This window comes from Mya arenaria, chromosome 7 (assembly GCF_026914265.1).
Source record: "Mya arenaria isolate MELC-2E11 chromosome 7, ASM2691426v1".
Lineage (NCBI taxonomy): Eukaryota > Metazoa > Mollusca > Bivalvia > Myida > Myidae > Mya > Mya arenaria.
In genome coordinates this window covers 60,853,912-60,874,524 of record NC_069128.1, presented here as the reverse complement: position 1 = coordinate 60,874,524, position 20,613 = coordinate 60,853,912, and the positions used below count along the sequence as shown (strand labels likewise).

The 20,613-nt window shown below is 35.2% G+C and overlaps 1 protein-coding gene across 1 annotated transcript in view; it reads left to right on the top strand.

Moving 5' to 3' along the window:
* Positions 1–456: 456 nt before the first annotated feature.
* The window catches only part of LOC128240857 (uncharacterized), a 29,613-nt gene continuing 9,456 nt past the window's right edge, over positions 457–20,613 (top strand). Inside the window, exons 1-16 of the mRNA XM_052957807.1 lie at positions 457–566; positions 3,330–3,389; positions 5,713–5,810; positions 8,245–8,343; positions 9,228–9,326; positions 9,588–9,681; positions 10,776–10,972; positions 12,082–12,208; positions 12,366–12,588; positions 13,841–14,406; positions 15,148–15,256; positions 15,903–16,126; positions 16,549–16,666; positions 17,100–17,285; positions 17,588–17,624; positions 18,843–19,115. Of these exons, the coding sequence (XP_052813767.1) occupies positions 490–566; positions 3,330–3,389; positions 5,713–5,810; positions 8,245–8,343; positions 9,228–9,326; positions 9,588–9,681; positions 10,776–10,972; positions 12,082–12,208; positions 12,366–12,588; positions 13,841–14,406; positions 15,148–15,256; positions 15,903–16,126; positions 16,549–16,666; positions 17,100–17,285; positions 17,588–17,624; positions 18,843–19,115 (2,587 nt within the window). The 5' untranslated portion in view covers positions 457–489. The remainder of the gene's footprint in view (positions 567–3,329; positions 3,390–5,712; positions 5,811–8,244; positions 8,344–9,227; positions 9,327–9,587; positions 9,682–10,775; positions 10,973–12,081; positions 12,209–12,365; positions 12,589–13,840; positions 14,407–15,147; positions 15,257–15,902; positions 16,127–16,548; positions 16,667–17,099; positions 17,286–17,587; positions 17,625–18,842; positions 19,116–20,613) is intronic.

Sequence of the window (20,613 nt, the reverse complement as noted above, 5' to 3'; positions counted from 1 at the left end):
AAAACTTTGAAATATAACATTCGGAAAATGTGACGTCCCTCAGTGTTATAAGAGTCTCACCATAAGAAATAAAAACAGGTTTGATATTATGAATTCCCCAATATGGCTTGATAAGGAATAGTTAGATTAATACCTGAAGTTAAATCTTAGTGATAAAGCGTGGGTGGTGTGAGTGTAGCGAATAAGCCTTTCTTAATCATTAAGATAATACTTCCGAGCATAATACTGATTTCGAATAATCAATCCCATTGACTGACACATTGTTTACGTAAAATCTGTCGCAGGAAGTGTGTATCGGATGAGTGGCAGTAGGCGGACATTTTTAAACACCAGCGTCCTGTTGAACATCTTGATGATTATTACGCCTACTACTTGATAATACCGAATCTGCTATTTCATTGGCTAAAACATAGGTTGATTTCTAACCAACCGGTATAAACATTGTCTAACATTCTAGTCCGCTCGAACATTTGATGCCTGGACTTAATCATGAACACGTCGAGTTATGCTTTATTTGTTTGCATAATTATTTCAAGTCTGGACTTTGTGACAGCATTACACGGACCGTATGTTATATATTTTACTTTCTATTTTTTCTTTCTTAATATTGTTACCCATTACAATTAATTTCATACAAATAGTTGTATGTATTTAGTCTATATACAAAATCTTTGCTTATAAGCCATTTTGCTTTACACGAGATAAATAAAAAATAGTCACATAGAAGTAGGCAATATTAAATTACATATTACCTCACAATCATAAGCATCGTAAACTACGCGTTTAAATTTATGTAGGAACACAACGCTTTTTGTAGTTATTAACGAATGCAATAACTGTTTGTTTTTTAGGAAATGTTGTATTCTTCTTTTATGCCTAAAGTTTAAATATGTCCGGTGGGATAATGTTTATTTACCTGTGTACCTAATTCTTGAGTTCAAGAAAATCAGGTCTGTTCAATAAAATTTTGAAAAAAAAATATAATTGAAGCAATTAAGTGAAATTGATTAATGTAAAACACATTTATTTAATGTTTTCTGGTGGTAATTAGTGATTTATCAGTGAAATAAAATTTACATTTTCACCGTTTGGAACGGTGAAAATATGAAAATATCAAATTGATATTTTAATGTTTTGAGAATTTAAACCTTTCTCAGTTCCAAATCAAACTGTTTATACATACATACTATTCATTCAGATTTAAATGTTACAACTTCAATGCCATGAGACATAACACATAAATATCTTTAACGAATCGTTTTAAGCTTTTACATGGCAATTTCCACTTTTCATGGCGCCGGGTGCTCTTGGATCCGCTAGTGAAGAGCATATAAATAACGTCTACATATTTCGAAAAATGAGCAGTACAATGTTTTAAAGATATCGTAACGGTTTTTGAAATGCTCACATATCAAAAGGACCAGACATAAGATTATACAACTGCAAGACAAAATACAAAATGTCACATTGTAACGAAAAACGGATATCGTTTTCTCCCAACACAGATAAGTAGATCCATTAATTAAACCATGCTAGAAATTCTAATCTTGCCCACGGGCGAAGATAAAATGTCCGTATGGAACTTCTTTTTATGGTCACCACAATGTTATTACCTCCCTTGTTGAAGACTGTCGTCTGTAGCGCATCATGGAAACCTTGTCTTGTGGCAATATTTAGAACGCTAGTTAATTATTTCTCGCTTCAAATGTCACCAGAAAACAGTTTTCACCCACTTTCAAGAAATAATGCTTTACCCTTCTTAGAACTATTTAAAGACCGATCAGACCATTTACATACTCTGAATCACTGCGCGAATATCCATTACAACCACGATTTATCGCATATCCGTACGCAACTATTTTCACTAAGCACAAAAGAGTTCGAGCAAAAAAATACATTTTTTTTTTTAACTGAGGTGGGAAAAAGCATCTACCATAGCCGCTCGTGTAAGACAGGTTCATCCCGACACTCGCACAGGGTCGGAATGAACCTATCTTACACTTTCGGCCATGGGAGATACTTATGATGTTCAACGCATTGAACGTGAAATACTGATGTACCAAATCGCTTACGACACATGTATCTTTCGAAGACAAGTCTTTGCGTCATCTTCCCAATTCGAAAACTTACTAGGTTTGTCTGCCATATAAATACCAGTTTATTCAAAAATAGCGTCATTAGATCTGCCTGTACTAATCACGTGACGTTCACATGCCAAATATACATACAATAAACTAGGAAACCATTATGCGCAAATTTTAAACGGGTCAACTCAGCTGAGATAGCAACAAGATATCCTTTTAATCATGTAAAGTGATGCATTATCGGCCTCATATTAGATCGTATCGACAGTTCTGGGCTTGTTTTGAGGAAATACTGTATTTGCCGATTTCGGATCCATCTGGTGTCTAGTCCTTTTAACGACCCGTTGATATGCCTGTGTCCGTTTCTTTCTCCACTCTGGAATGCGATATACATGATACTTGAATGGTTCAATGTCGATACCAGAAACTGTATTGCTAACCACAAACCCAACGTCAAAATCAAACAAGGTGTCATGCTACTTAGAACAATATGCTCGTCACTCTATATAATCAGGCGTTAAAACATTATATAAGAGATGTAATGGAAACGTTTATTTAAGGAATAAATTGCGGGATTGATGTCATTATTGGGGTATGAACGCAACTGGGCTGGTCAAAGTGTGTGGAGTCCGAGGGACTCCACGCGTACTTAGAACCGCCCAATTGCGTTCATATCCCCGATAATGACATCAATCCCGCAATTCAATACTTATATTTACACCAATAGTTCCTTATTTCATTCAAGAATTGTTAAAAAAATACTTCATTTCATTTAAGAAAACCTTTCATTAATCCTTTCTTACCCATGTTGTAAATAGAACGACCCGACTGTGACCGGGAACAATTTTCCAAATGACGTCACAATAACGCGGGAAAAGATCAACCACCTGAAATCACCTTTAAACGTAAAATTTAAACATTAACAACAATAAATTTTAAATATAATAAATTAACACTTTCTAAAATGTTGATTTATATAGTACGGGACCTGCTGACACAATACAAACAGTAACAAGATCAAAAGTTTTCATGTATATTGTTATGCGATGAATTGCGATCCGAACATATCCGAAGATGTTGCGTTGATGAACGCAATTGCCGAAAGGCAGTTGATTTAAGGAATGGAAGTTGAGGTGTAAAAATTAATCCATTCAAGCCAATGACAAATGGTGATAAGTACTCTTTCCCAGTTTGCCTTTATGATTAGTATTGAACGTAAACATATACTATGTTTTTGCCTTACAGTCATGTATGCTCCTACAGTGTGCGAAGATCAAGAGATAGATACACGAGGTGTGGATTCTGGTGAGTATACACACGTTATTAAGGCCAAAATTTGTTTTGTTTGTTTAGGGTAACCTTCCCAAAATTTCTAGGTAGGGTAGGTAGGGATTTTTTTTTTTTTTTTTTTTTTTCAAAATTTGTCGTAAGTTCAAAGTGTTTTCTTGCACATGGCAGTCTTTCCTACATTACTATCATTGCCTGACTTTGTTTTATCATATAAACAATAATTCTGATTTAAATCTGCATTTATCCGCCCTTCTTAACTCTCTATTCGCTAACGAATATTTTTTTGCTCAGAAACGGAAAAAAAATAGTAAGGGTCGGCGCATTTTTATAGGTAGGGTCGGGTTACCCGAAACAGACATATTTTTTTTAGGCCTAAGTTTAAACATTAAATATTTTACGATGATTGTGAAGAAAGTTATAATAACTTATACAAAGTTTGCACGATGATGCACGAGAGTGTATTATTGTGTTGTTAGGAAACCGGAGTGCCCGGAGAAATCCCGCTAGTCTGACTTGGTGACCACTAACCAAATTCACATGCGCCCAGGCCGGGAATCGAGCCCGGGTCGCTTTGGTGAGAATCTACTCTGTCAACCCGCCACGTTATAAGAGAGGATATATAAATATAATACGTTTGTGACTTCTGTTAGACAGACATTTTAAAATGAAACGTTGGCAAAAATGTGAGGCTGGTCGCGGCTTGGCTTAAGGGGGAAGGAATTCTTGTTTTAATAAACATTTCTATAACCCCAGATAAGTAGATCAAAATACTTGGCCTTGCTGGAAATCCTTATCCTGCCCACGGGCAAAGATAAAAAAGTACTCATATGGAGCTACTTTTTTATTGTCATCACGCAATAACCTCCCTTGTTGAAGACCGTCATCTGTACAACCTTGGAAACCTTGTCTTGTGGCTTATTCAAAAAATCATTTCTCTCTTTAAATGGAACCATTTTCACGCTGCATTCAAAAATATGCAGCACTCTCCTCAGAATTATTTAAAGAACGATTTGACTATTTACATATTTTGATTCACTGCGTGCATATAGCAAATTATCCCATAGGCGAATAATTCATATTACGACGTGAAGTTTTCCAACGAAAATATACATTTTATCTTTATTTTGTTTACTGTGTTGGGAGAAAAAGCATAGCCGCTCGTGTACGATTATAAGTTTCTTGCATACCAGACGTGTGTTTTCAGTCATGTGACCAGTGCTGGAAAAACTCATCTTACACCCTCTTTGTAAGATGAGTCACGCGCAACAACGGGCCACTTCTTATTTCTTATATTGTATGGTTTATGAAAAGTATATTATGCAATTTCAATAAAGCGGAATCAAAAATATAAGTTTACACAACTTTTAATTAAAATTGAAAATAAATAATCGTAAAAGCGCGATTTTCAAAGGAACTATTTGACGTCGATAGTGATTTAAAATTACTGCGCTTTATGACGTCAGTACACAACGTCGCACGCGCTTTTTGGTGAAATGTACAATAGTGCGTTTTCTACGTCAATTTTTCCACCAATTCATAAATTAAGGTATGCAAGGAAAAATATCAATCATGTTTTCCCGTTCCGGATCGAAAAATCCGACCCTCGCTTACGCTCGTGCCCTCAGGTGGATTTTTCTACCCGTACCGGAAACACAAGATAGATAAATTCTTCTCCCACCTCAGATAAGTAGATCCAATAATTTAACCATGCTAGATATTCTTATATTGCCCAAGGGCGTAGATAAAATGCCCGTATGGAACTCCTTTTTAACGGTCACCACATTGTAATTGCCTCCCTTGTTGAAGACTGTCGTCAGTAGCATCAAAGAAATCTTGTCTTATGGTAATATTTAGAACGCTAATTCATTATTTCTCGCTTCAAATGTCACCATAAAACAGTTTTCATGCACCTTTCAAGAAATAATGCTTCATTTTTCTTAGAACTATTTAAAAAGACCGATTTGACTATTAACACTAACTGAATCACTGCGCGCATATTCATGACAACCGCGTGCTATCGAATATCCATACGCAATTATTTTCACTAAGCACAAAAGAGTTCTAGCAAAAAATGTTATTTTTACTCAATTTTGTTTAACTGAGGTGGGAGAAAAAGCATCTACCATAGCCGCTCGTGTAAGACAGTTTCATCCCGGAATGAACCTATCTTACACTCTCGGTCATGGAAGATACTTATAATCCCAACCATCGTTTCCTCGTTTAAATCGGGATGGACCGATCTTACACGAGCGGCCATGTATTATTATTATAGTTTTTCATGAATGTGCCAATAAGTATATTCTGAATGTTGTGTTATGTGTGTTGTCTTCTTGAAAAGGGGATGGAGCCGATGCAGAAGAACTGATTACTACTACGAAAGCATAGACTACTGCTGTTCAGGCTGGAGGTCAAACAGCTATGGATCCTGCAGCATACGTTAGTATTTTATATGCCTCCTAAAGGACATGTTTCATAAACAAATCTTATTCGTAGGAACACAAATCCTAAATTTGATGAAGGTATCAATATGTTTTGTTGTCCATTTCTTCATATTTATGTTTTGACTGGCTTAAGTAAAAATGTGAAGGTAAAGTTTTTTAATTGACGGTAAGTTATTTAATGAAACGGGCCCCTACTGTTTTCCTTAAACAAATCACGCAGACAATGGATGGTTCATGATAAATTGTGTAGTTTGTTTTTGAAATAAAAACGTTTGCGGTCACTTTGTTATTCGGTCATTTAAAACTTATTTGTACCAAAAATCTCACAGCACGGCTATTTACTATTTGCTGTCTATGCAATTATTCAGACTTTCAGGCGCCCCTTAGTATACAGCTGATAATATTTTTACTGATTTTCCGTTCTGTTCTCTAAAATAACGGGCAGGTTAGTATTACCCTGCCCGCCTACCTTTTGACACTTTCTCCCTCATGTTAAGTATATGGAAAACGAAAGTAATGACCTTTAACATTGGGCCACTTTTCGAACCATTGGCCTCTTTTTAAAACCTTAGGCCGGTCTATTTTTAGATTGTCTTTTCGATGTTTTTTTCCGAGTTCCTTATTATATATATGTAAAGTGAATGTACTTTCACTTTCTATCATAAGATTAGGGTGACGATAATCAAACATAAACGTTTGCATGGTTTAACGACGGAGCAGGGACCCGTTTCATTAAGATATATTAGTATGCTTCTCAAGAGTGCTCGGGCTTATGCAGCAGTCAATTGCAACCACGGCCTCCCCAGGTTCGGGGAATAGCGGGGTCTTTGAGTTTCGGTCGAGCCAACAACGCCTTGCGGGGACGAACAGATGGTAAAATCCCCGCTAAAATGCCCCGCACACCAGGGACCCTTGGTCCATTCCCCGCTATTTTAAAGCGAGGACAAAACCACCGCATTCACCCGGCACTTTCGGCCACCTGAAAGGTAAAAACACGGCCCATTTCCCCGGCTATCCCCGGTATACCCCCGGACCTGGGGGTCGTGGTTACAATTGACTGGTGCATTAACCGTAAATAATTTGTGTATACCAAGTGATAAATTGCGCAATACATGCTACGTCGGAAGGCAATATTTTGCTTCGAATGAAGACCTTAAAAAAAGATAACTTCACTGTTTCTTCACCATTTTAAAGCTGCACTCTCACAGATTAAAAGTTTTGACAACTTTTTATGTGTTGTCTTAGAATAAGCAAATGTAAATATATGCCGCCCAGTGATTAAAGACTGACGACAAAAGATCAGATCGCAGATTTTCATATTTTTTCTCCAAAATTTATGTTTTATGCGTTTTTGTTAAACTGAAAACGGTTTAAGCCATAAAACATTAAATTTGGAATGGGAATATGAAAATCTGCGATCTGATCTTTTGTTAGCAGTCTTTTATTATTGGTTTGCAGATATTTACGAGCTGACCGCTTATTATCTTTATTGAAACGGGAACCTGCACATGTATAAGGATGTACACCTAAAGAGTAATACTTTCTCTGACATTCTAATCTGCTACATGACTTTATAGTATTTGGCATACCACGTACTTTAACGTCTTATGTAAATAACCGCTGTTTTTCACTCATCACTCTCATTTTCAATGACCAATGTAGCAGAACCAATGAGCTGGATGACCATGTTCGGTCATGGTTTAGATACTGTATAGATTTTAGAACGAAGATCTTTTCCGTCACCCTGCATTCACCTTTTCGCATTGCACAGCTTCAGGGCAAAGAAAAAAGTTCAAATCGATAATTTCCGGCTGAAATGATGTCTGAAATACGAATCAAGATGTTTTTTACATATTTCGTTAAATCAAGCCGTATGTACAGTGTATATTGTAATAAATTCTTTATGAAGTTTAAACCACCGTTATGTTCATCGTGAAAGAAAAAGTATCGTCAGTTTTGATTGTAAATTATTCGAATACTGAATTTTAAATTTCGCAAACGTTTAAATTCATTTAATAAATGATAGAATTATAAAACAGATTTATAAAATTAATACAGTCTTCAATGAGGACACGAATTACTCACTGTTATCTGTCACTCTAAGTGACTCTTTGTCTTAAACATCTTAAATCATCAAATTACTAGCAATTGCAAACATTCTTAGTAAAATATTCTTCGAAATATCAAAGTAAATTCCTCAAGACATATATTTGAATGTTGTTCTAGTGGTATTGGTGTCGGCCTGTCACTCAAGAGATTTTTGGTTTGAGCCAACCAATGGTACGTTCTCTTGGATAAGACAGAACACAAATCCTGTTTTCTACCCAAGAAACGGGCACGAGAGTCATTCATATCAGCGTATTTCTGATCTCTCAATTGAGATAACCTTAATAAATAGACACTAACACTAAATATTGATAATTTTACAGCAATATGCAGGGTACCTTGCTATAACGGAGGGACCTGTATTGCCCCAGACAGATGTCAATGTCTTCCTTCCTACGCTGACGGGGGATACTGCACCAATGGTAAGAACTAGGACTTGACGTTGATAGATGTTATGGCCCAATACACTAGTTGAAATTCCTGTTTCATTGAACGATCTAAGGCGTTCGCGCCAACATATTTCAATAAAGATTTTTAAAGATTCATGACTGTCTCATGCATGTTTTGTGTGGTAAGATAAGTGTATGTCTGTGTTTGCTTCTTCTTAGTTTTACTTTGAGTGGCAATACTATCTATTGTTATGTTTCATGAAATGTATGTATGTATTGTTGAATTTATGAGACTTTTATAGTCGATGAAACTCTTGGTCTTCTGCCTCTGTCCCCCATGTTCCTCCTACATCTCACTCTCTGACCTTGAGACAGACTTTAGAGAGTGCTTGGGATGAAACACCCTCATTCTCACCACTTCCACACTAAGGGATGGGCTTAGGAGACTAAGTAACCTGTGGTGATCTGAACGGGCTTCAATTGAGCAGGAGCTTGGGGATCTTAGGATAGTGCTTGCTTTAACAAGGTTATACTCTTCCTTGGCGAAATGATAAACACAGTTTGAAACAGCGAACGAAAATGAGGAGAGACAGAAATGTCCTCGGGTTGTATGGCCATCAGCCTGAACGTACTGACGAGAATGGAACGTGGTCAGAACGAGTTAAACTGTCTGTCAACAAGGTGGTTGAGTAAGGGACTAGTTAGAAGTATAAAATTGAACGAAGTAGAACTAGTAACAAAACAGGTTAAATCTGACTACATAGCTCTGTTGACTTATCAGGCCGAATTTACACGGTTTATCTAGCCAATTACCCGTTTTAAGATTTTTGAGGTAATGGTTGAACGTTTTGAGAAATGGTTTTGTGTAACCGTGCTTTTACGATAAGTATAAATAATGCTACATATTTTATTTTTAGTCCAATGCTCACACCTACACCCGTGTTTTCCTGGAGGCTGCACAGGGTCAAGCAGTTGCAGTTGTATAGATGGATTCCAGGGGTCAAGCTGTCTGTCTTGTACGTATTTAGCATTAACACTAGTATTTTATACTTTTAAATTTTCGACGGGTTGTTATCGATATTTCCTTATGTGCTTATGTAATGAACAGCGTTTTTATGAGTAATTTATTGTGAAGACATTTCTACTTCTTCCACTTACAGAACATTACTTAAAAAATAATCCAGCTATTACAGTTTATCGCAATGATACTCATCTGTTACAACATGATGATTTAAAGCTGACACCATTACCAATTAATTACTTTCACGCTGTTACAGTTTCGAGCGGAAAGAACATGCCAGTTTTGCTTTCATGCGATGTTACTTTGAGAGATGACAGAAGAACCGATTTGAAGAACCTTTTTTACATGAAGTACGTTTATTGTTGTATTTTGACATGTTTGACGTGTTAAGAATTTATATGTTTCTGCATTTCCTATTACTTATAGTTGGTAGTTTAACTTGCACCATAATATCAGAGGTAACTAGATATGTTTTGGTGTAAGAATGGTTCGCAAATGAGAGTATCATATCAAAATTTGAACCACTGTGTTGTTGCTTCAACCGAACCACCAAGTGAATTTCGAAGGAAGTGCTACAATTATGGCCTGCCAATAGACTTTACACATAAACGCAACACCGCCGTCACTAATTTATTATTTATATTAGTTGACATATCACGCTAAATTTACAACTAAATAGGCGGGATCATTGCCCCCTAAAGCATCCATAAAAGTACAGGCTGCATTGGTTTCACTTCAACCTGTCAGTTAAATAGAAGATTCGAATTACTTTTGCAAGAACAGCGAGGTTACACACAAATATACGGTGTTGAAACTTTAACTGCTTTGAGGCTGTACAAATTGACCGCAATAACAAGTTTGCACTTGCTCAGATTATTTTCAAACAGTATAATGCCAGATTGGGCATACCACGTGATTAATTACATCATAAATGCTACATGGGAAAGCAACAATTTGCTTAAAATGAAGGCTTAAAAAAGATAACTTGCCTTCTTCTTCATTATTGTAAATTATATAAAGGTCAGTCCATGCCGCTTAAAGAGCCCGGCCTTCGTTTTATTACCAGAGTTCGATTAGGTGATTAGTTTCCTTAAACACTTCGCCAAACCTGTTTCCAAAATATCGTTTTGACAGTGTTTCATCAGGCAACGGTTATGTGAAAAGGTTTGTCGAAGTGTTTCAAGAAACTTGACTGCGAAACCTGCGCTAGGTTTTATTTAAAATGGTAAAGCAATATCAAAGTTATCGTTGAACAAGTCTTCACTCGAGGCAAAATGTTGCCTTCCGTCGAGTGGTATACACACACTGAATGTTTCTAATCTAGTTGTTTAATGTTTTAGTAAAGAGACAAGCAAACTGATCATGCGACCAAGCTCCCTCAACCAATCCAAAGATTGCTAATCATCTAACACTCAGTGCATTTGTTTATACATTTCTTACACAGTGTGCCGTGTGCTACAACCGATGCGCCGGTCTGGAGTAACCAGGAAAACTTCAACTATGTCGATTTTCATCTTCAAGCCATTTATGAACCGATGTATGCGGCGTTCCGCTCGGAAAATTATATTTCAAGTTCAGGTTTTGGAATCGTGTCAAGCAACGCCCGTATCGTCCATAAGAAAGTCAACAAGGACCAAAGCGGTAAGGAACACGTTGATGACTGTTACGAACAAGTAATAAGCATACTTTAATTTAAAAGGTTACCTGTACGGGAACGATTTCACGTGGAGTACTTTTTTGGTGCAAAGTTTTAATTAATAATGAATAACTTGAGTTTATCTTAAAAGCTCTATTGAGAACAATCGAAGGGAATAACTTTAATTAAGTCCCATGATTGTTTATAATTTACTTTGATCCAAAATAGCATTTCAATCTGTCAACATATGTATAAGGAATGCTTTATATCTTGGTATATTTGAGCAAGAAACAATGTTGAAATAAGGACAATGTACAAATGTTCTTTGCTCATAATATATTCTGGAAGTTAGACATCAACGACAACAATAGCCTATTATTTGTTTTGGTAACATCTGTTACAACATTTTAAATAAAAGTTTAAATAAATCTTCGGTTAATATGATGGTAGTACTTATGTAATTTGCATTATCATTTCTGGATTCAAAAAGAAAACATATTTAAACTGTGAAATTTTATTCTGTTAACATCCGCATGCAAAAAGGAAACTCAAAAAGTATTTGCGGGTATAATGACTTGGGTGAAATAAGTGATACAACACATTTGAGCATCTTAAACGGAATATATCAAAACGAAAGTAATTTGTGGTATTAGTATTTTCCGAAACTGGAATTTTGGAATCACAAACTTCATCCAAAGTTTGAAAATTGCGCTTGTGTTTTTTATTGAAACTGTTCATTGACAGCATTAAAGGGTGCAACACGGCTACGCTTTAAAGCACCGGGCTGCAGCGATATTCTATTGCCATTAATAATGGGCCGATTGCTCAGAACTTTTTTGAAGTTCACATTGTTGTCAACTTTCGAATCGTTACTGATCTAGATGTGTAATGAGTATAATTGTGATCTGCTGTCTTTCTAACAATATCTAAGACAATTGTACCAGTTGATCTTGTTTATATTTAAATACGCTTAAAGTTTACAACCATGTAGTTGTTAACTTTAACAAATTTGTGAACGATCAGCCCATTATGTGAGTCCTCTTGACATTTAAAATAATTATATAAATATAAACACATTTTTGACATTAAAGTTGTTTTAATTATTTTTTTCTAGGCAATCCACTTGGCGTTTATGATCACACGTTCAGTTGCAGTCAAGTCTCAAACACAAATCCTTTGATAAATTTGAACTGCACCCTTACACAAAGAGACTACGTATACAGTATTGAACATGGAGACAAGTAAGTATTCAACTGTAAAGGAAATTGATAAAAAAAAAGGTCGGGAACACACTTGTCGAGCTTGAAAGTCTTGCTTTTTATAATTATTGTTGAATACGTGCTCACAGGGACGTTTGATGTTATAATAAAAATCATAACTATGTTTGTATTTCCACAGCTTTACCGTGACATTCAACGTTAAGAGTGGTGGGTTTCGGAATTTGCGGAACATAAACACATATAGACATTACACTACCAATTATTTCTATGGCCACACAGTGTCGAAAACAGTAGAGTTTAAATTTGACTTTGTAGCCCCAAAGCATTGCTCCGAAGAAGAATCTAAACTAACTTGTATCAAAGGACAAGAACCAATCAAAATCGACGAAGATCTTACAAAGGTTGTACAAATTACATTTGTTTGCCTTTATTTTATGTATTAGAAGTTTAAATACTTTTTGCACTGGCGGAAAAAGATAACAGGGCATCTCTAAACCACCGAGACAAGCCAAGCAGCGTCAATTAAAACTAAATTCCTGTTTAAGGGAGGATGAACCAAGGTCGTACAAACACCAAACAAGAGACACAGAGCTATTTTACATCACGCATTCCACTACTATTAAAATATCCTCTTAATCAATTGTTTGAACAACCTTGGCTAAATGTATTTGTTCTTAAATAAATCCTAAAAATGATTTATTTAGAAATTATATATCTCTGATAGGAAAGGTTGTAAAAATTACATTTTTTGCCTTTAGTAGAAGTATTTAAAGTCTACATTTTAGTAAATATTTTCTACACTGGTGGAAAATGATAACTGTGCATCTCTAATCCACTGGGACAAGCCCAGCAGCATTAATTTTGACTAAATTCCTGTTTAAAGGAGGATGAACCAAGGTTATACAAACACCAAACAAGAGACACAGTGCTATAAAACTTCACGCATTACACAATTATCAAAATATTCTCATAAGCAATTGTTTGAACAATCTTGGCTGAATATATTGGTTCTTAAATAAACCTTAAATATGATTTTTTTTAGAAAAAGGATATAGTACTGATAGAATTGTTCTATGCTATGGAGAAAGACCCTTTGCATCAGAATTACATTGCTATATTAAACAATTATGTCTAGTGTAATCAAACTAGTCATACAGATATACAAATTTCATACAGTTTTCTTGTAAGCACAGTTACCCTTTTCCACTTGTGAATTATGTCAAAACAAATTAGCTTTCTAGTATGCTTTGGTATATACATTGCAATTAGCATATATTTTAGCTTTCATAATTTGAATTTAAAATAATATATGTCGTTATATTATTTCTTGTGAGCACAGGTACCCTTTTCCGCTAATGAATTATGACTAAACAATTAAGCTTTCTTGAATGCTTTGATATATACAGAATTATTAACATATGTTATACATTTCATAATTTGAATTTAGAATAATATATGACATTATATTATTTCTTGTGAGCACAGTTATTTTTTCCGCTATTGAATTATGTCAAGATGCTTCCATGGAATGCTTAGATATATATATATATATATATATATATATATATATATATATATATATATATTGCACTTAACAAATGTTATACCATTTAAAGATTTGGATTTAGAATTATATCTTACGTTATTTAACAGAAACCTATACGGCCACGATGGTCGGGATGGTATGACGATCACTCTGGGCTTTTTGAATACAGACTTGAGGCCTATCACCTTGAGCCAAACATTCATGGCGAGCTCATTGAACTACATCCACTGTCTCCTGTTTTCACGTACACTGAAAACAAAACAGACAACGTAACATTTCCGACCTTTACCCCGAAGCATTCAGGGATGTTTTCGATCTTACTTACAACCGCCGATATGGCCAACAATACAAAGATTGCAAGGCGCCTTGTATTGTACGACAATTCGTCTGAAATAACACTTACAAAGCCTGGTCTATCTAAAAAAATGCCAGACTCTGAAGATATTGAAAATATGGTATTCGGCGACGGTGGGTTATATATTGTCAGTGCTATAAAGGAGACTGGATTCATGTGGCAGACATCGGACAATGGGTCACAATCACGGATTGAAATCAATTGGAACAATCACTTTGTTAATAAACTCTACGACAAAGGGAAATTGCTGAATAAAGTATTACCTTATCCTACACAATTTCTAGACTTGGAAGATGATGGAGTTCTGAGGAGCAAAAAGTAAATTAATCAATTGTAACTAACTGACCAAAATGAACAAATAGCTTAATTTCATATTTGTCAAGCACAAACATAATACCTGAATATCTATCTAGCCATCTTCAAAAACTATGTTTCGAAAGTAATAATAAAGTCTTATACTGATTGAAAAAACATCGCAGTTTTTTTTTCTCATTTACATACTTACTTAAAATACAGAATTACACTGCGTCTTGTAATTAAACATAATATGAACTATTGATATGATAAAGGTTATTGTGCTTTGAAGATAATGCCCATTAAATTTAATATTATATATTAAATTATAAAAGGTTGGTGTTTTTTTGCCAAGCACGTCCGAAACATATTATGTCTGCGGACGCTGCACAGATTTATATATTTTTTCAATTGTGCAAGGGAATTGAAATTCAAGCCCCAATTTCTCAAAACTTCTTAAGCTTAACAGGCTTAAATCGCTTATTTCAATTAGCCAAAATACATACTAAAATGATAAATGAGAAATGTCTTATTGTCATTATCATTAAAATATTCCTACATAATTTCCAAAAACTCATTTAAAAGTAAATAATACGCATTTTATAGAAAAACAAAAATAGTAAGATTAGCTTAATCCTGTTATAAGAGACTTAAAAAGTTTCGAGAAATCGGGGCCAGGTGCACATTTTGAGATGCAATAAAATGGCTCGAACTCAAGATTTTTATGCACAAATCATTACTATAACCCAATAATAAATGTTTCAGATATGTTGCACTCGATGACAATGAGGGCGAAAGAACATTGAACGCAATTAAAAACAAACATGGAATTGTGAAATTTGAACTAAATCGTGTTTATACGGATGATAAACAGGTAATTTAGTATGTTTTCGTGTTCTAAGACATTCTTAATGCCTTGATTTAATATTCTTTTATAAGTTCGTCTGATTATCGACGAAAGAGGGTCGAGTTATTGTTTTCGCTGATTCGTTGTCGTCATTGTATTTTTCGTTGTCGCTACTCTAGTGGAAAACTAACAACTGAAAAAAGTTTTTAAAAAATCAATTTACTTGACAGAAATGGTACCAGGGACAATGCGCACATGTATAGTAAAACGCTCGCTTTAAAGTGTTGAGTTGTGTCTCTTTTTCAACTGAAAAACAATATATAGGCGTTGGTGGTTAGTCTGGGGAGATTTCTTCAATTTGTATTTCCCCTTCGAAGCTCATTGGTTGACCGACTTAAAGCTTGTTGATTCGATTTGACTGTATGTTTTGCTTTAGATAGGCAGAAAACTATTAACGAACATATCCTGCGAGCGCTTTTCTGAATAACATTTCAATTTATTAAATTATATTTTTTTCGGAAATATTAAGTTAGACAAATTGTCTATGATTTAGGCAGAAAATCGATCTATTCAACATAAAAGAATACGAAAATAAGGGGGCCAATATCATGATGTGAATACAAAATATTACAGCTGGACTTGTCTGAATGATTTATAAAGAAATGCAATTTAGATTCCAGCAGTAAAGTGGGAGCCTTTACCATTGGAGGAGAGTTATGTAATCTTGGAACATCTTGACGATGGGAGTCACGTTAGGATTTGGCTGCGTGCAACTGACGTCATGAACAATACAGCTGTTGATTACACTGAAGTTCATGTTGACAACACACCACCCAGATTCTCAGATCAGCATCTTGAGACAAACGTTATAAATGGGACATATACATACACATCGAGGTTAGAATTCTAATTATTATTCCACTATATACAAAAATGAGCAATGGCTAAACAAAGCTAGATTGAGTGTATGTTTCAGGATTGACTTGCGGGATTGATGTCATTATCGGTGTATGAACGCAGTTGGGCTGGTTAAAATGTGTGGAGTCCGAAGTAATTTCTCCTAGCAAAGCAATCAATGTATCTCAACTTATAATTAATATATAGTACGCGTAGTATTGTTACCGTTATTGTCGATATTTGCCCATTGGAAGCTGTCAAAATACTTCGCTAGATCCAGACAATATGTCAGCTGCCATCGTAAAACGACAGCGAATGTGTGGTATCAAATCGTAGTGCCGAGGAAATGAATACACATGAATATACAATTTAACATTAGAATTATATCATCGAAAGTGTTTAACTGAATCAATTCTTTTTAGAGTCACATTCCAAGCGTCGGACGATGGTAGTGGTGTCCATAAGCTGAATTTGACCCTTTATGTTGGAAACAGTACTACACCGAAGAAAATACACTCGGTCTCAGCAAATAGAAACGACGTAAGTACATCTTAGTATGTTTGTGAGCAGCAGTCTTCCCAAAGCATTAACGATATATACAATATTGAAAGTGTTTTTTGCTGCTATCTAATGCTGTTTTCAGGAGTTCTACTGATTTGGGTTATCGTATGCTAAATTAATGCCGTCCTATAACATACCCGTTTATAATTTGCTGCGTTGAAGTTCAATAAAAAAGAAAGAATGGCGTCTGTTGTGTGTTTCTCATCTGCGTGAGTAAAAGGGTTATGCCAGACAAATTTTCCAGCACGAGCAAATTACTAGCATCGAGAGCGCAAGAACGTTCGTTGACTAATGTGGTCAAATAGTTTGATGTTTGATATGAACTATGTTGATAGAAGATCTACTTTTAGTTCGCAAATGTATTGTCAGGCTGACTTTCAACAAGCAATGCTTTGTCGCTGTTGTATTACAGTCTGCAGGAATCTGTGACATAGACCCATCGTGCAACTGTGTTCTGGATGTATGTTACCGCATCCAACAAATGATTGACATGGATAACTGTTGGTTTCTCGTCCCCAAAGAAGATCTCAATAAATCGGGGACTTTACAAGTAACGACGTTCAACCAGGCCTTACTTACAAGAACGTTCAACCTGACGGTAAGTTATAAATTTAAAGCGATAATCAGAATTTAGACGGATACGTTTGTATAACTGGTGAATGAGTAGAGCTTGTGAACATTTTGATAGTTCATATTAGAAATCAGCAACTAACAGCTTGTTAATTTTTGAATACTTTTGAACATCTTATGTGCGAAAGGATCTGTTTAGGCATCTAGCAAATTAATACAAAACTTTTATGCACATTATGGTCAAAAAAGTAATTCAAATAATTTCAGAGCAATTATTGAGCCATACATATTAAAAAGACACCGATGTGAATTCCTTTGTTGTTTTTTCAGATTGACCATCTGAATACATTAGATGGCCTTGAAGAATGTAAGTATAAAAATTGAAATAAAAAAGCATTAAATGTTCCTTTGCAATAATCAATAAAGATAAATTTAACACTTTTACTTCTACCATGACTACAGCAACAAGTACAATAACAACATCAACAACAGCCACTATTGTAACGAAAACACAACAATGATGCCTACTACTACTACTACTACTACTACTGCTGCTGTTGCTACTGCTGTTGCAGCTGTTGCTGCTACTACTACTACTACTTCTACTACTACTACTTATACAACTACTACTTCTACAACTACTACTTGTACTACTACTGCTATTATAACTACTACTACTGCTGCTGCTACAACCACTACTACTACTACTTCTACTTTTACTATTACTACTTGTATCACTTCTACTACTATAACTACTACTACTACTACTACTACTACTACTACTACTACTACTACTACTACTACTACTACTACTACTACTACTACTACTACTACTACTACTACTGCTGCTGCTGCTGCTGCTACTGCTACTACTACTACTACTACTACTACTACTACTACTACTACTACTACTACTACTACTACTACTACTACTACTACTACTACTACTACTACTACTACTACTACTACTACTACTACTGCTACTGCTACTGCTACTGCTACTGCTGCTGCTACTGCTGCTGCTGCTGCTGCTGCTGCTGCTGCTGCTGCTACTACTACTACTACTACTACTACTACTACTACTACTACTACTACTACTACTACTACTTCTTCTACTACTACTACTACTGCTGCTACTACTACAACTCATACTATAACTACTTCTACTACTACTACTACTACTACTACTACTACTACTACTGCTACTGCTGCTGCTGCTGCTGCTGCTGCTGCTGCTGCTGCTGCTGCTTCTGCTGCTGCTACTACTACTACTACTACTACTACTACTTCTACTACTTCTACTACTACTACTACTACTACTACTACTACTACTACTACTACTACTACTACTACTACTACTACTACTACTACTACTACTACTACTACTAATACTACTACTACTAATACTACTACTACTACTACTACTACTACTAATACTACAAATAAAAATAATGATAATAATAAAAATAATACCGATACTACTACAACTAATGGTAGTAACTATAACTACAATAACTTCCACTACTGCAACACTTGTGTAGAAATTAAAAACAAATCAATAGTTATGGTTCATAAAATGTTTCAGACTCCGGACCTACTAACATACGAATTGATGAGAGATTGCCAAATGGAGCTCGCCTTGTTTGGGATATACCAGATACACCTTCATGCTTCGGGAAGGTGGAGATAGTGTTAGTCGTCTTCCTTGGCAACGGACAAACCAGAACGATACAGGTTAACAGCGAGCAGACGTCAGTTGACATCGTGGGATTGGATCCAGACGAAGAGTACAGAGTGTCGCTGCGAGTTGGATATGACGGGACCGACCTGGCCTCTCTTCCATACACCTTCAAAACTGGTAATACGGACTTGAAGTCAAGCGCTGCTTGACGAATGTCCTTCTACGGTATTTATGTGGAAGGGGCTACTTCCTTTGCCGGAGTGATAGCAATCCTTTATTTTGGGCACCACCGAACCATTAAAATGGGAACCAGAAAATTTTGTCATTCATTTCTCATATAAAGAGCGTGCATGCCGGCAAGCAAAATGTAAATTTTGGACACATTCAAAACTGGTAATAACATACACCGGACACTAAACATTTTAGGTCATCGGTGACGTAGAGAAATATCTATTTGAATAACAGTAATCAAGAAATTATTTAAGGCAGTTTCTTATTTTCGTCTGTCGCTTATCATTATTCAAACAATGCAGTTTTACCCATCATTTAACGGTAAAGCAATTTTGATGAGGGTATAGTTTGTTTGTGGTGTTTGTATTTGTGTAATTGGTGAAAGTTTGTTTTAGTGTTTGTATTTAAGAATGTGATGTTAGTATGCTGTTTCTATAGTTCATTGCCGTTTGCCCCTAAACAGTGTTTATTTTTTTTATTTTTCGACTACTAGGCTTGCCCCTGTATTTTTCAATGTATTATTTAAAGCCGTTTAGCGTCGTTTCACATTTTCTGCAGAGTAATTTATATCGCTGAAATAAGAAATAAAGGTAAATATTTAGTATAACTCTCGATAATGAACGGAAATAAATTAAAGGGACTAGACACTAGATGATACAACTGCAGGAGGAAAGAATATTGTCAAAACTAGCATACACTTAATATTGTTGTGTATAACGCATTGAAATCTTAAAGTGGCACTCTTATTCAAAATCAATACATAAACATGTATAACAAACATCAATTTTGACTGATAAACCTTTAACGACTTACCAAATAATGCATTTATGGAAAATATTAATTACTGATAACACGTTTGTAACTGTGTATTTAATAGCAGAAAGCGCAAACATATTAAATGATTGGTGAATGTTAAAAGATTTACTGTGGTCTACTATAGCCTCACAGGGTAGAAATACCGTGTTTTATGCTCATTTCTTTCAAATTAAACTTGGCATCCTTCGTAAGAACCATTGTTTTAACATTAATTCATTCTTTTTGGAATATTAAAACAATATATTATTAATTTGTGGTAAATCTTATTTGGGAGTAAGAGTGCATCTTTAACTGCTGATGTATGAAATCACTTACGCCACATGTATCTTACGACGTTTTTACGTATTTTTCAAATTCGAAAAATACTTGGCCCCTAATTCTCGAACTTTCTTAAGCTTAACAGGCTTAAGTCGCTTATTTCAATTAGCCAGAATACATACTGAAAGTAGATTTTGATAAATGAAAAATGGTTTATTCTGATAATCATACAAATTATTCCTACATAATTTCTAAAAATTCTTGAAGAAGTAAATATAACACATTTTATAGAACAACAAAAATAGTGATATTAGATTAATCCTGTTATAAGGGACTTAAGAAGTTTCGAGAAATTGGGGCCAGGTCTGTC